The sequence below is a fragment of the Nannobrachium achirus genome, assembly GCF_963921795.1.
Source record: "Nannobrachium achirus genome assembly, chromosome: 5".
Taxonomy (NCBI): Eukaryota; Metazoa; Chordata; class Actinopteri; order Myctophiformes; family Myctophidae; genus Nannobrachium; species Nannobrachium achirus.
This window is the reverse complement of record NC_137814.1, coordinates 14,335,094-14,352,593: the sequence shown is the minus strand read 5'-3', so window position 1 is coordinate 14,352,593 and position 17,500 is coordinate 14,335,094. Positions and strand designations below refer to the sequence as shown.

At 45.0% G+C, this 17,500-nt stretch overlaps 1 protein-coding gene across 1 annotated transcript in view; it reads left to right on the top strand.

The window, feature by feature from the left end:
• Window positions 1-17,500, top strand: part of tox (thymocyte selection-associated high mobility group box) — a gene marked incomplete at its 5' end in the record, with an annotated part of 79,472 nt that overhangs the window by 55,329 nt on the left and 6,643 nt on the right. Inside the window, 4 exon segments of the mRNA XM_080726283.1 lie at window positions 11,388-11,642; window positions 13,077-13,304; window positions 15,174-15,254; window positions 15,774-16,397. Of these exon segments, the coding sequence (XP_080582409.1) occupies window positions 11,388-11,642; window positions 13,077-13,304; window positions 15,174-15,254; window positions 15,774-16,397 (1,188 nt within the window).

Here is a 17,500-nt window from a genome sequence, read left to right as displayed (position 1 = left end):
CGCGTTGTGAGCTTGTAGATCTGCTATTTCCACTATTTCGGACATTTTTCAACATTCACGATTATGACGATTATGACAAAATAATTGCGATAATGTCAAATAATCACGATTAGACGATTATGTAATAATTGTGACAGCCCTACTTTTGACACAATATAAATATTTCGATTGAAGAGCAGGGAGACAAAAATACAATCACCCCCAATGGTATAAGTGTAAGTTAGATTGTAATTGAACCTACTCACTCTACCATATTAGACAACACAGGGATGCACCAGTGTTTTTGACAGCAAATTTTGATTTAGTTTTAGTCATAGTCTTTTGAATAAAATGTCATTTAGTTTTAGGCATAATTTAGTCAACTGAAAAGTCTTAGTTTTAGTCGACTAATATCACAAGATTTTAGTTGACTAAATCTACAGTTGATCTAGTCAACTAAAATGTATTTTAGCAGTGCCTTGATGGAATCGTAATGACTGATTTTACACTTGGTTGCATGCTGGAAATAGCCGATCTACAAGCTCACAACGCGTCGCGCTGCGACACGTTGTGTTTATTTTGTTAACGAAATTGTCAGTATATTTAGTCTTAGTTTTAGTCATCACAGCTTAGTTTTTATTTAGTTTTCGTCAGTGAAAAAAACACAGTTGACAATCATTTTTCGCCACAGTTTTAGTCGACAAAAACAACACTGTCTCACACATATCAATATTTCAATGACAAAACAACCAAAATGTATATTTTCTTTTTCAAGATGAAGCCTGAGTTATTTGCTGAGTGTAAATTCAGTAGCTGTTTACACAGAGTCAAATGAACACCCCGGTTTTGACGGTGTAGTTGTGTCTCACTGGGAGGGATGGGACGATACGCGATATTATCGTTTATCGTGATAAAAAACACTTACGATAACCGGATCGTGGAGATTTAATGTATCGTGATATCATCCTCCGTCATGCACTGGGATCAATTCACCTTTTATTTGCCGAGCTGCATATCCGGTACCACTTAAACCCTCTATTTGTAAAAGGTACTTATACATGCTTGATACAGTCTTATTTTCACTTGCGACTGTGAGCTTGTGAGCTTGTAGATCGGCATTTTTTTGGCAAATGTTCCGCCCCAGGATAATAGATATTTGTATTATCGCGATGATATCGTAAATCACGATTTCTTTGGTCACGATAATCGTGATATGACATTTTCATATCGTCCCATCCCTAGTCCCACCGGGGAATTGAAATAGAACGAATGTTGTCCAGATGTGAAAGAAAGACCCACTGAACATCTGGAAACCTCACACCTGATTAAGATACACTCTAGTGAGAGTAAGACTGGTGCATGCATGCATGCATGCAGACAGACAGACAGACAGACATTACACACACACGCACGCACGCACGCACGCACGCGCGCGCGCACACACACACACACACACACACACACACAGCACCAACTCATTTTAGATCTGTTCATAAACTACAGTTAGTGTGTGTGCGTGTGCGTGTGAGAGAGCGAGAGAGAGAGAGAGGAAGAGAAATAGAGAGCCAGATAATGAAAAATTGAGAGTGAGAGTGCGAAGGTTTCATTTTGACAAGAACCAGAGAAATATCCACTTTTGACACATCTAGACACGCACACGCACATCCTCACGCACACGCACACACACACACACACACACACACACACACACACACACACACACACACACACACACACACACACACACACACCCTTACTTCTGCCACCTCATCCAATACCCAAGGTTTCTATTCTATCACAGTATCAAGAGACAACACTGAAGCCTATATAGCTTTCATTTCTCTGCAGTAGAAAGTACAAGCCTGGCTAATATCTGAATGTCACAGCTATAAGAGCACACTTTTTTTTTCCCTTCTGCTTTGCTGTGAAATGCGGAGCAAAATCAAAAGCAAAATGTCACATCCACCATCTGCCATAATTGGCCTTCAAATAACATGGCTGTGGGCCATACGCGGCAAAGGAATATATTTATTTTGTCCAATTTCACATCATGTTGTGTGAACATAATCGCGAAACTGCCCAAAAAAAAAAACATATTTTTATTTAAAAAACGAAATAAAATGAATCGATGAATATTTGTGATAATTATTTTGCGTATGGAATATCGCTCTGTTTAAATTGTCGACCTGGTGTGACAAATGGCAAAAATAGCTGATCCCCAAGGTCACAACATGCTTGTAGATCAACTATTACAAAAAAAAAGATCTGCAGTCTTGCTTGTGTGTTGTGTGCTTGTAGATCTACTGCATCTTTTTACCTATTTAATGGAATACCAGAAGAGTCGCCGGAAAGAAACTCGCCTGGGCTGATGGTTTATGCCTTTTGATTGATTGATTGAGGTATTTAATAGAGGTTTTGGATAGGAAAAGGTATACAGTTTCATGACAGTACAGTTCACTGATACAATGTCAACTAAAAAGAAACGTGGGTTGTTATTTTCCATTGAGATCCTTAGTATCCTTATATAACTCTGTAAATTATGCCTAAACGGTTAAACCTAACCTTATTCCTAACCTTGACCTCAGTAAAATGGTGCCAAAACCTAACCCTATTCCTAATCTTAACCTCAGAAAGATATGCGTAATCCTAAAGTTATTTCTAACCTTATTCTCAGTATTACAAATAGTTTCAAATTAGCACGTGAAAATAGCGAGGCGTTAAGTGCTTGTAGATCGGCTATTTTCAATGCAACCTCTGCAAGTTTCTTTCCGGCGACTTTACCGGTTACCATTTGATGACATGCAGAGAACAGGGCTGCCAGGGTTTTTTAAAGGAGTAGTTCACCCCGCACGAAGCCTTGAATTCATGGAGATTTATCATTATTTTCGTCGCATTCCTAACACTCCGCCGGTCATCAAATGATTGGCTTAGGAATGCGGGGAAAAAATTAAAGTGTGCTCTTTAGTGGTCGCGGCAGTGGCTCAGGGGTAGCGGTAGGTAGGGCGGCCGGATGGGAACCACGAGGTTCCCAGTTCGATCCCGGGCTCCCCCAGAGTTGGTGTGGAAGTGTCCTTGAGCAAGACTCTGAACCCCTAGTTGCTCCCAAAGAGCAGGTTGGTGCCTGGCATGGTTTCCTCCACCATCGGTGTGTGAACGTGTGTGTGAATATGGGAGAAAGTAATGTACAATCTATGTAAAGCGTTTTTGGAAGAAAGTGCTATACAAATGCACCATGTACCATTTACTCTTTAGAGTCAATGGGGTTCCTTGAAATAAAAATGAAATGTTTGAGAACCACCCATATGGGTCATATGTAGAGTCAAGGATGGGACGATACGCGATATTATCGTTTATCGTGATAAAAAACACTCACGATAATCGTATCATGGTGATTTAATTTATCTTGACATCATCCTTCGTCATGCACTGGGATCAATTCACCTTTTATTTGCCGAGCTACATATCTGGTACCATTTAAACCCTCTATAATTGGTAAGAGGTACTTATAATATACATACTTTTTTTCACTCTCTATCAAATTTCGTTGCCAAAAAATAGCCGATCTAGCGTTGTGAGCTTGTAGATCTGCTATTTTTTGGCAGATGTTCCGCCCTAGGATTTTGATTATCACGATAATATTGCAAATCGTGATTTCTTTTGTCATAATAATCGTGATATGAGATTTTCATATCGTCCCATCCCTAATGGGGAGTCAAGGATCATCTGAGAGTTCTGATTGGTCGGTCGGTTGGTTGTGCTGTAGGCGTGGACAACTGATGGGCCGAGTTCAGATGTTGCCAGATTGTGTTACTGTGATGACACACACAGATAGGAGTAGAGAGAGTGGGGGGTGTAGATTTCCAGGCACAAAACGACAGGAACGTTAAAGATGGAAAGATTATTAGACACACCTGTTCACTCGGCCAGGTGGATTCACCTGCTGTGTGTGTGTGTGTGTGTGTGTGTGTGTGTGTGTGTGTGTGTGTGTGTGTGTGTGTGTGTGTGTGTGTGTGTGTGTGTGTGTGTGTGTGTGTGTGTGCGTGTGCGTGGCAGGCAGATCATCTGTCAGATTGCATTGTATTGTAATTGCTGACCATGACAGGTGACGCAGGGTGGGAAAGGAAAGGAGGGACACTCTAGAAGCAGAGAGGATGAACAATAGGTACTTAAAGCAAGCTGCTTGTGGACCTCATGTCGGCCTGTCTGTTGTACATTTGCACACCTCGACAGTGAAACCGAATCGCAGCCAAACGGTTACATACAATGCAAGTAGTTGCAGATGGCTAATCGCGGTCGTTGGCAATGTACACTTCCCATATCCGATTTTCTATACTATTTTAATTTTAGTTTAACCTTTATTTATACAGGTGAATCCTATTGAGATCATAAAAATGTTGCAACCATACACAACATAAAACATAACTAACAATCACATAGGTATAAAAAAAAAATGCTTAAAATGTATGTCAAAGGTAAGAAAGTGCAAACAGTCATATAAGGCAGGAGAATGCATGTCACACCACTGCTTCCACCACGCGGATGTGAAAAGTGGGACACATTAAATTGCGTGTCCTTAATTGAATTGTCAGTCCACTGGGCCAGTAATACTTCTCGTCTGGTGACTACCAGGGCGAGGCGGAGCTCTTTGTGACCTGTCAAGAGTTCTTGTGTCATCCGGTCTTTGTTTTGCAACTCTCTGTATCTGATAATCACCTAAATCCGATATGACGTTGACCGATATCCCCAAGGTTTCGATATTAGGAACACACGTTGTTCCCTCTACACCAAATCTCTGCCAGAAATCTGCCATTCTACACTACAGGGCCATTTCTGGCAGAAACGCAAGGGTTCGGTTAGGGATCCATGTTTCTGTTGGTCTAATCCAGGGGTTCCCAAACTTTTTTTGTCTCAGGGCACCCCATGAATATGTTTTTAATCCGAGGCACCCCTACATTATAATTTTCACTCCCAGCACCTTATATTTATAGCATATCATCGTTGTCGGGTGGAAACCTTATATGTCCAAAACCGTTCGTTTTGTAAGTATCATCTATACAATGTACTAAACTAGTGAAAACAGCAGATCTACAAGCCGATCTACAGATCTACAAGCCGATCTACAAGCCGATCTACAAGCACACAACGCCTCGCATTGCGAGGCGTTGTGTGCTTGTAGATCGGCTGTTTTCACTAGTTTTGTGCGACAGAGGTTCCTGCCCGACAGTAACGATATTTTAGTGATTATGTTGTGAGGAAAACGTTGAGATAATAATCCTTTTGGTTAGAACTGACTGAAAATAACTAAGTTTAAAATGATACTAAATATTTTTTCAAGTGTCCAAATAAATTCCAAATATTATCAAATGATCTCGCGGCACCCCTGGACTGCCGTCGCGGCACCCCAGGGTGCCCCGTCACCCACTTTGTAAACCCCTGGTCTAATCAGTGTTCTTCTGCTGGTTGTGCAATTTGTCACTTCGTCAGTGTTGTGGCTGATATTAACCCCCAATAAGTTAACCAGCCGGCAGGCTAAGCCTGGGAGATAAAAACTGTAATGACGCGCATAACTAAAATCAATCACATGGAAACAATTGCTCATAAGTTTAAAATGATTTACTTAATTTCAGTGACCAATCATTACAAAATACAATTTCCAATAAATTGATTTGCAATAAATATGTCAATTAGTAAGTTTAACAGTGAGTAAATAAGACAATGTGAAAGTGCTATAGTGCGAAAATGCGGTCAACAAAATATGTCCCTCCCAGCTCACCCTGCCTTCCAAATGAACAAACCAGCCATGGATGTGAGCAGGTGAGAGACATCAATTTATAGCCGCTGGAGGCCACCCACAGCGACACACCCATAATGAGGTGCCAGTGTGGTGCCTCTCTCAATCACCAATTAATCAACCTATTAAACCAGTGCAAATACCAAATAAACCATGTTTGGCTCCTACATTCCGGCCCCTAATTATGCCTGGGCACTAATTACACATAATAATAATAATATGTAGGAGTCAGACTTTAGCCTTAGCAAAATTCAATAATTCAAAAATAGAAAATCAATTCAATGCAATTCAATTCATTCATATGCATAACTGTCTTCATCAATAGAATCATCTTCATCCATATTCTCCCCTCCTTCTGCAAAGAAGAGAAATAAAGAGAGCAACAGAGAGAGAATAAAGTTTAAAGAGCTCAAGAGCTCCAAACGACAAAGGATTCACAGAGCATGGTTGCTCCAAGTGAGACTTCAAGGCCCCTTTGTCTCCTGAAGTCATGGCAATCTGCATCTCTTCTCCAATTTCTGAAGCTACAGAGGTCTCCATGTCCTCATGCGGTCTCTCATCATCCAGACCAGACTGAACAGGAAGCCTCCTATTCCAAGCCAAAGTCTTCTTGAACCGTTTCGATTCAGGCACAAATGTAGGACCTGACACCCCTCTACGGGACATCTCCACCACTGCAGCTGTGATTTGTTTCGGTTCCTTACCCATCCCAAAAGCACAGTGGGCCTGATGAAGTTCCCGCAGCCAGACTCCTGTCCACTCCTGGGCAGCGCTGGCTGGTAAGGCATCATCCCAGCCCATCTGACCTCTGTACAGGTAACGTAAAACCGGCTCTGCATTAGGCACCACAGGTGCAAGGAATCCCATGGCAGAGTTTATGGAGCTCACAGTGGATACGTTCCCTCTCCTTGTCTGAGTCCGCACACGCTTTTCAGGCTGAATGCATCCAGGGACGTCAGCCTTCTGCTGCTCCCACAGCTGGTCAGGTTTTGTGACAGATATCCGATTGACAGTGACATCATGACTCATGCTAGCAGTGCCAGTTGTGCAGTCTCCTCTCAGGGGGCCATTTACGGTCCAACCCAACATTGTTCTGACCGCATAAGGACCACCACCCACACTTCTCACCACCTCCCACGGCTCCAAAGCCTGGGGAACATTGGTTCCGATAAGAAGATCCACACCCGAGTCGATCCCTGTGATCTTGAGGTGTTCAAGGTGCGGCCATCTCCGCAGATCTTCTTGTCTAGGGATGTTACCTTGGTGGACAGGCATGCACTTCTGGGTGAACATGACAGGTAGCTCACAGAAGCCATCTGTGTCCAGACCAGCTACCTCCAAATCCATCACAACGTGACTGCTGACCACCTTCTCCTGACCCATTGTCCTTAGGAGAATGTTAGACCTTCTTCCTGAGACATTCAGACGGTCCATGAGCCCTTCTGTGCAGAATGAAGCCGAGCTCCCAGGATCAAGAAAAGCATAAGTGACCACTGTTGTCTGACTTTCCTTCAACTTCACCCGAACGGGGAGTATGGCAAGAGAACAGTCACTCTCTCCGGCCCCAGTAAGACCACTGGACTGCACCGAGATCAAAGCATTTCCATCTGCTGCACCTGCTTCTCCTTCAGCTTGCATTGAACCTTCGTCTCCAGAGTAGACATGCAATATGGTGGGATGTCTCATACTGCACACTTTGCACACAAGGCGTTCGTAGCAGTCCCTGCTTCTGTGCCCAGTGCACATACAGCCAAAGCACACCCCTTTCTCTCTCAAGAAGGACATCTTATCAGCGTGCGTCTTCCTCTCCAATAGACGGCACATGTCCAAGGAATGCCCAGCTCCACAAAGCAGGCAAGAATTAACCGAACCATTTTCTCTCTTCACTCCAGCATCAACATCCGTGTCTGCTGTAGCGACAGTAGTAGCGAAGCTACTTTTGGCTTCTGAAAAGTGAGGTTTAGCAGGCCTCACCTCCTTCCTCGGTACTGCAGGGGAAGACTCCTGGAGATCCCCAAACAGTGGGTCGCTTGCCATTTTAACCTGCCCTTCAATGAATGCCACAATATCACGAAAGGTGGCTCTACGATGGAACCTTTCCTGCAAACTGTAGGCGACCTCTCTCCACTTCTCCCTGAGCTTATAAGGCAACTTCCTAACAACTGCTTGCATGTTACCAGGGACATCCAGCTCATGCGTGGCATCAAACTCTCCCAAGGCATTGCAACAAGCCCGCAGCAAGAAGCTGTATGACTGAAGACCCACGACATCTTCAGGCCTCAACGGTGGCCACAAGAAAACCTTGTCCATGTAAGCAGCGGTGATCTTCAGTGGGTCCCCAAAGTACTCCTGCAGCAAGGATTTGGCTCTGGCATAACCACTTTCAGGTGACATGAACTGACAGCTTCGAACCATGTCTCTAGGCTGCCCTTTAGTATACTGCTCGAGAAAGTACAAGCAATCCTTAGCACTGCAAGTTTTCTCCTCAATGCAATGCTCAAAAGCTCTCATGAAGGTTTGGTACTCTAAAGGATCACCATCAAAGATCTGGATTTCACGCCGTGGAAGGAAGAACAACGACTGCTGTTCAGCAAGCAAAGATGTAATCTGGTTTTGTTTCTCCAAGATAGCTATCAGCTGACCGTGATCAGAGCTGCCTTGCCTTGGTGCAGGTTGGTTCGACTGCAACTGAGGACGTGCTTGAAGGTTGTGCGTTCCACTTTGTCTAACCCTAACTGTCTCAGGCCTAGGCTGCGAAGGCAGCCCCACACTCTTCACCACAGGTCGAGAGCCCAAGAATTGTGGATGTGACTGCTCAGGCCGAGCATCCAAGAACTGTGAACGTGACTTCTGTTCACCTGGCAAAGTATACTGAGATGGCTGACCTACACACTGCCCCACTGACACAGGCACAAACGTCTCAGCATCGACACTCAAAGTGTGAACACACTTTTTTTGTCTTGTTTTCTCAAAGTAGGAATTCATGCCATCTGCCCCACTAGCTGCAGCACCAGACACTCGAGAGGTGCCGGAGATCCTTAAGACACTTATTTTAGCTGCTGCTGCCGCTATCTCCATTTCCAAGTTCAACTTCTCTTTCCTTTTTCGGAACTGTGCCTCTTCCTCGTCCAAAGCGTGCTTCTCGTCAAGTACTTTCTGACGAGCAAGGAGTGCCGCCATGTCAGCCTCTGCTATTAAGCAGGCAGACAAAGTAGATGAGGCAGTAGACCTACACTTACTACCTACAGAGCTCCTTTTCTTAGGTGCTTCTAGAACATTAGAAATACTGTCATCTGGGTTAACATCATCTACAACAGGGGTTACCTCCTCATCCCCAGGATGTTCTGAAACACAAACAACATCATCATTATTCACTGCATCAGGTGTTTCAAAATGAGGTGGGTGTGGCTTAGGTAAAGTAGAATTAACTTGGCTTTGCATTTGGCCATTAATGTCTGAAAGCCATTTATTTGCATTTTCAATTAATTCAACTATGCGTTTGTGCAAGTTTGAAAAACACATATTTTGCCTTTCTTGTTCAATTGGAGGGAGCAATGGAATGACTGAGTGATGAAGCTGGCGTGCTTCTTCATACAATACAGATACATTGTTAAGATGAGATTGAACAGTTTGAGCATTGTCAGAACTTTGCATAAGATCATCAATTACTTTTGCAATACCATCAATTTTGTTAACCTTAGCTTTTCGTTCCTTTTGAAGATGTTCAATTTTATTTGCTAATGCTTTGGCAGTGGGCTTTGATTGTCTTGCCTGTTCATTTGCACCAACATTAGAACCGGGCCTTGGCAAACTTGAATCCATTGTGCATTAAATGAACAAACAAAGGCAATACAAAACCCATTCACACCCAATTCAAAATGGTATAGACACAGCATTCACAGCCCTAGTAGTGTGTGAAAAATGTAAATGTAAGAATAAGAATGAAATCAGTGTTATTCAAAAGACAGAACACTTGTGCAAGTAGCCTAAGCCTACTGTTCCCCATTAAACTGCCTAAAGAAATCTAAGCTACCAAGCAACCCTATGGCTTCAGCAGAGGGACGATGGGTATTTATGTACCTGTATATCTCTTTTCAGAGACGGCACTCCCGGGCCAACCCAACCGGGCCTTAGAATGCGGGCCGAACCCGTCCATGCACAGAAAATAATAAACCAATAGCACGTACGGCCGAAGCTGTAGGCTAGAGCAGCTTTACCTAGGGGAACAATAGGAACCTACAGTGCGCTTGTTTGCAAGCGCGTGTGTGTGTGTAAGTGTAACAGTGCTGTGTTTCGGCTATGCCTATACGTGTAACATAGACAGTGGGCATGAATGAAATGCATGCAACCTTACGCTGCCGGTGGTGCGCATCCATGCGCGTTCCAGTTTCCTTTGTTTGAAGCGACAGAAGCCAGAAGTTCAACATCAAGTTCAGGTTCGGCGCTTTAGAAACATTTTGTTGACTATGAATGTGGCTGATATTAACCCCCAATAAGTTAACCAGCCGGCAGGCTAAGCCTGGGAGATAAAAACTGTAATGACGCGCATAACTAAAATCAATCACATGGAAACAATTGCTCATAAGTTTAAAATGATTTACTTAATTTCAGTGACCAATCATTACAAAATACAATTTCCAATAAATTGATTTGCAATAAATATGTCAATTAGTAAGTTTAACAGTGAGTAAATAAGACAATGTGAAAGTGCTATAGTGCGAAAATGCGGTCAACAAAATATGTCCCTCCCAGCTCACCCTGCCTTCCAAATGAACAAACCAGCCATGGATGTGAGCAGGTGAGAGACATCAATTTATAGCCGCTGGAGGCCACCCACAGCGACACACCCATAATGAGGTGCCAGTGTGGTGCCTCTCTCAATCACCAATTAATCAACCTATTAAACCAGTGCAAATACCAAATAAACCATGTTTGGCTCCTACAGTCAGTTTGAACCTGATCGTTGCTGTCGGGCCGAAACCTCTTATATCCATAATTAGCTCCCTGCTTGATCAGATGATCACACAACAGCGTCACACGAAAGCCTCAAAACTGCTCATCGTCACTGTCGGACAGAAACCTCGTAAGTTTCAAATGTGCACGTTCTTTCGTAAAGTAAAGCCCTGCCTCGTCATATAAGACTGTTGCACAAAACTAGTGAAAATAGCCGATCTACAAGCACACAACGCCTCACACCGCATTTTCATTATTTTAAAAATTGTGTTTTTTGTTTGTTTGTTTTTAAATCATAACAAAAAAGGAAGGTTTTGGACATGATTTAAGATTCTTTATTAGGCTAAACCCCTTGAGATGTGCCATCTCGTTTTAGAGGGGGGCCCCAACATAAATACATGTTACAATGGTTACATGTAAACAGGGTAGACAAGACATACATGGACAGAACTAAATAAAAAACACACATACAATAACATTATGAACCTTGATAAAAGTGCAAGGTTTCCACCCGACAACGACGTCATACTGTTGCTACTTTTGAGTTTGAATCGTGAAAAGTAACGTGTTTTTTTGGGACGTATGAGGCTTCCACCGGACAGAGCAGGCGATATGATTTCTGTTCAGATTTGTTAACTCCTCGTGTGCTGGTCTTCACCCCTAGATGCAGCAGATGGTCAACTCTGACATGCGCTTCACAAACAGCCAACAGCCAATAGAAGCCGCCCTCAGACCCAGGAGCCAATCCGGCGGCGGCGGCCTGTGTCAGCCGAGTCAGCTGACCACCATCAACCAATCCCAGCTGGGGCTGAGCGGGAACTCTCTCGCCCACAACTCCCCCTCGCCCCCGGGAAGCAAGTCGGCCACGCCCTCTCCCTCCAGCTCGGCGCACGAAGACGACAATGAGGATGCATTTCGGGTAACAGATGCTTGCTAACACGCGCACGCACACACGCACACGCGCGCGCGCGGGCACGCGAACACACTACACACCTGTTTGTTTAAGGGCGAGTCATATCTCATTCAGTTGTAGCAGCTGTGTGCGGTGTGTGTTTAGGAGTGTTATGTGTGGCTTTTATGTGTATTATGTTAATATTTTTTTTCTTCAGAATAGCAAGGTTGAGTGGATATGTATCATGTTTATATGCATGGAGAATGGTTATGGACACATTCCCCTAAAACAGGTTCTCAGCAGTCTCCGAAGTTGCACCATTAGAACACCACCTAATGGGGACTCTATTATACTTCAGTTAACAGTTGTATATAAAAACAACAATATTTTAAGGTTTTTACAGTTCGCCTTCTGTGGGCCAAGAAAGCACCTGTAGACAACAGAGGAGGGGCCCACACTTTTATACGTTTATACATTTATATGTTTTTAATTAACGTATAAATGTAATAGTAAATTGTCAATGACCACGCGGCCCAGTTCCCCCAAGGACCCTTGAGAGCCAAGGGCCCCTGGCAACAGCTCCACCGGCCCAATGGTTAATCCAGCCCTGCTCAAACAGTAGCCTAAATACCATGGAGCCATGTATAAGGACACACACATCGACACATACACATGCAGTCACCGCTGGAAACCTAGGTGTTAAAGTAGGCTATATCCATATAGGGGGACTTGGGCTTGTGAATCTAGGGTGGATGCACTGCACTGCTCACCACTAGTGCTGTGTCTTGCTTACAGTGGATGAGGACGCTCACACATTCACCACTAGAAACCTGTTATGCAAAGTAGTAGCCACTGATTAAAGTACCTAGCTTGTAGTTATCGCGGATTTGCGGAGTGGGGGGTTGTCGCGGCTCTCGCGAGGGGGTACTAGCATACACGCGTTTACACGCTCGTGCACCGTTCGGTGCCGTCCGTGTGCGTTCATGTGGGAAATATATTGTCCGGCCTCGAAAGCGCTACAACTTGAGGATAGTAATAGTAACCTCGCGTCACCAGGCTTTCTGCTGGGAGAAAGCCTGGTCTTCGTTTACTAAACAGGTTGTTTGATCCGGTCTAGACCGGAAGGCATCTTACATACATCATTTTGTATTCAAAACAGACTACACTTTGGCAGGAAACGCCAAAACGGAAACAGTTTCAACCCAGTTAGCGCATGCGCAAGTAGTTAGCGCACGCGCAAGTAGGGGTTAAAACTGTTTCCGGTTTGGTGTTTCCTGCCAAAGTGTAGTCCGTTTTGACTACAGAATGACATAGGACGCCATCCGCTCCCGGCCGGATCAAAAGCCTGAAATTGTAAGCCGTCCCAGGCTAGTATATTAGTAGTGGTTGTTGATCCTCTCTCTTCATGTTATGCTCTCCGTCCTCCCTCGTCTCGTCTTTGCTCCTTCCTCCTCTGAGCAGGGAGAGAAGCGCCCGCTAGCGCCGGACACGCCGCCCAAGAAACCCAAGACGCCAAAGAAGAAGAAGCGCAAGGACCCCAACGAGCCGGTGAAGCCGGTGTCGGCCTACGCTCTGTTCTTCAGGGACACCCAGGCCAACATCAAGGCCCAGAACCCCAACGCCACCTTCGGAGAGGTGTCCAAGATAGTAGCCTCCATGTGGGACGGCCTGGGAGACGAGGCCAAGCAGGTCGGCATGCTAAGCTTTGCTTTTGTTTGATTGTTTGTTCTTTTCTTTCTTTCTTCAGGGTTCCCACGGTCATGAAATTCCTGGAAATATTTTGAAATTAGAAAAATATTTTTCCAGTACTGGAAACGTTTTGGAATTGATCAAGGGTCCTGGAAGGACCTGGAAAAAATAGCTATTTATTTTCTTTGGTTATTGATTTTGTTAATACTTTGGTTAATACTTTTTGTTAATGACAAATTAAACATTGGTCCAATTTGTCAAATATTTAGAGGCAGAAATTGTGAAAATAGCAGATCTACGTGCTCACAACGCCTCGCAATCGGCTATTTTCACAATAAAACCGTGTTATACAAAATTCCTCAACTCTTCAAATATGATTATTTCGGTGCGTCACAGCCTGAAAAGGTTAAGTCTTGTCTTGTCTTGTCTTTGGGCATTGCACATAGGAGTAAGCGACTCGTTATTGAGCTGAATTATTGTTATATAGTCCTGGAAATCGGGTTAAATATTCTGGAAAAGTTTTGGAAAAGTTTTGGAAGGAACCCTGTGCTAAGCTTTTGTTTGCTTTGGTTTGTCTTTCTTTCTTTCTTTCTTTCTTTCTTTCTTTCTTTCTTCCTTCCTTTCTTTGTCAGCCACACAAGCATTTATTCTCACCCTCTTTCTGGTTCTCTCACCAGCTTGATAAAAAACACGCACGCACACAGACAGACAGCACATGATTTTCAATTTCTCTTAATCTAGAGCGATTTACAGTAAGCAAGGTAAACGCGCGCTAATACATCGAATGCATAGGAAGGTAAACATCAGTATCGCACGCACGCATATACACGCATACACGCACGCACGCATATACACACACAGTAGCCTAGCCCAAGGAGGATGTTTGACTGAGGGGTGGAAGGTCTGGTTCCTGGTGCAGTGTACTGTATGCTGGATAAATAATTCGGATTAATGGCACTTTGAATGACAGCACAGAAAAATAGGAAAGTGAAAGGGACAACACTGGAATTAAGCATTGGATTGATGCTTTATTAAACCAATGATTACCAATGATTTGTCTCAATCTCACTATTCGTTGAATGCTCACAAGAACAACGGCACTATTGAACACCAATATGTTTATGAATTGGGTTTTGTCATACTTGATTACCGTAAGTGATTCTCATCCAGGCGGTTGTGGTGGTAGTCAGGGACGTGCTGGCCATTGGGAAAAGCGGGACAACTCCCGAACGGCCGGTTCATTCCCGGCCGGTCCAGGCCGGCCTTTAGGAAAAGAATATAAATTAAATGTCGGCCTTCGTTCCATTTTGGGGGCTGGGCGGCTAACAAAGTAAATCGTCACTGTCGGGCAGAAACCTCGTATCTCCAAGTTTCAAATTTGTAATTTCTTTCGCAAAGCAAAGCACACAACGCCTCGCACCGCAAAACAAACGGTTTTGGACATAAAAGGTTTCCAAATATAAATCATGTATTTGGCCCACTGGCTTGTCACGTGTCATGATCTGAAATGGCAAAGTAGCAGCAGCGCTATAGAGAGAGATCTCTCTCTATAGCGCGCAATGAGGGCCTCTCCAACTCTTTTTCCCGGGCTGAATCAGGGGCCCAGCATGTCCCTGGTAGTAGTGCCACATTGTACAGTCTGTAGGAAAGATGCACTGTTATAGAAAGTAGTGAGTCCATGACACTCAATACTGCAGCCAATATGTTACATTATCTGCGTCACCCCTCTTTAAAAAAGCACTTTATTTTTAGACCTTTCCTTGCTCAATTGATTTGGTTAAGGTCTTAACATTTCCTTTTTCAATTGCTTTTTTTTTTTAAAGGATCTGACTACCAAATGTCTAAACTCTCTGTCTGTGTGTCTTACAGAACTACAAAAAGAAGACAGAGACCGCTAAGAAGGAGTATTTGAAACAACTGGCTGCATACAGGGCAAGTCTGGTCTCACAGGTAAGCACATATTATTTTATATATAATATAGAGTATAAGTATCAGTCGGGACAACTCATGAATCGATACAATATTTGTATTGACTAGAACAAGAGCAATATATTTATATTGGTTTTTAGGTGCTCTGAGCAAGCACATTACATCTCCCTACCAATGGGGACTCTACATCCCGATGGCGAGGGCCACTACTGTATATTTCCACCTTCACTCCAGCCTCGGCTTCGATGGAGACTTGGAGAGCTTTCCACTCTCCACAGTTTTGTTGCAAACATGCGGCCCGCGGCCCCAACAGGATCGGCTCGGAGTGGAGGAGGGTCGGCGCTCAGACCCATTATAAAAGTCGCTCGCTCACGCTCAACTAAAAACCGGCTCGCTCCGCTCCCCTCCCCGCACCGCACCGCTCGCGCTCCACTCCGCTCGTATGCTCTGGTACCAATGCACGGCGCTTATTTGTGCACGTTCTGTGTCAAACTGACATTTAGTTGCCTGCCTCTCTGACTCCTCTCCTCTCCTCAGCAGAGCTACAACGACCCAGCTGACATGAAGCACCCTTCACACCCGTCAATGTCCTCCTCGTCCTCCATGTTCGCGCCCAAACCTCCGGTCTACTCCGGCCACCCGGGGCAGCAGCAGCAGCACCCTTCCCCTCACTCCCTGCCCCACCCGCACCCGCTGGCCCCCTCCTCCTCCTCCTCCGCCCGCCACCCGGGCATGTACATGCCCTACCCCCCGCACCCCCACCCGCACCCCTCCCCCAGCCCGGGCCACTTGCCCCCGCAGCACCAGGTGCACCCCGGGCTGCAGGGCCTGTCGTCCAGGGGCACGGCGGCGCCCCGGGCCAGCATCCCCCCGCACCAGCAGCAGCAGGGGGCGCTCTCCCTGGGCAACGTGGTGGCGGCGTCGCCGCCCCCGCTGCAGGTCAGCCCGCCGCTCCACGGCCAGCAGGCGCACCTGGGAGGAGGCCTGCAGAGCCCGCACCACCAGCAGGGGGCGATGCACAGTCCCCATCACCACCAGCAGCAGCAGCAGCAGCAGCAGCAGCATAGTGGTCACACACTGGGGATGAGCCACTCACCAGGGATGACGCACTCGCCTGGAATGTCACACTCGCCCGGAATGACGCACTCACCTGGAATCACGCAGGTGAGAGACCCACACCACGTATAGACTAATATAAGAACGTATATATAATATATACTGTATATTTGAAAAAAAGGAGTGCTCGTTTTCTCTCCTGGGACTCACATAGACAAGAAAGACACACAGGAGAAAGTGGCATTAAGGCCACTGTGGCCTTAAGTCCAAACTGAAGGGCAACGGCGGCCATGGCCTTCATGGCCTCCATGACATTCCTGCCCTGCTTGTTGTTAACTCTTCTACAACCAGCAGCAGTGGAAATAGTGACATCTTCTTGGCCATTATTGAGAACTGAAATGTTTTAATGACTTCCTCGTTGGCTTCATTTTCTATATGAAGAGGGTTAGGGTTAGAAATGTGTTGGATTTCGGGAGTTGCAGTTCCAGACTCTGCATAGCATTCAGAGGTTGTGGAATGGTTGTCTAGCTACGCCTACACACCAAGTGGTAGTAGAGTACTAGAGACAGACCCATATATGGGTTTGTCCGACATTATCTGCAACAAGAAATACTGTTCCTACGAAACAGTGTGGGCTCGCTCGTGACTATACTCTGCAGTGTGCTAACTGTCATGTGAAGCTCAACCAATACTCCAGTTACCACCACTCACAGTTTTCTTTCCCACAAAATGCACCTCATTGGCTAATGGAACACGATATGTGGTGGAAATAATGACGAAACCATAGTGTTTTCGCCTTTGTACTGTCTGCGGAACTCGCTATATAAATGACATGTGAAGCTCAACCAATGCTCCAGCTAACACCACTCCCCGATTTCCACCAATTGCGCCTCATTGGCTAAGGGCCCTGCCTTTGTACTGTCTGCAGCGCAAATATGCGGCGGAAATATGCAGCGGAACTCACTATATAAATAATGAGGATAACATAGGGTTCTCGCCTTTCAGGCGAGCCCACAATTATTGGACTTATTTTATGATATCAGGATCTGCAATATCATGCAGCCGAGGTGCACCGATTCTAAACCCCTTTCATGTCATCATTATAGGCCAAAACCTTCAAAAGTCTCCACAATTTTTCCAAATATGGCATATTATCTACAACCTCACAACACTGTGATGAGCTGTGAGCCTGCAGACTGGCTATTTAAAGA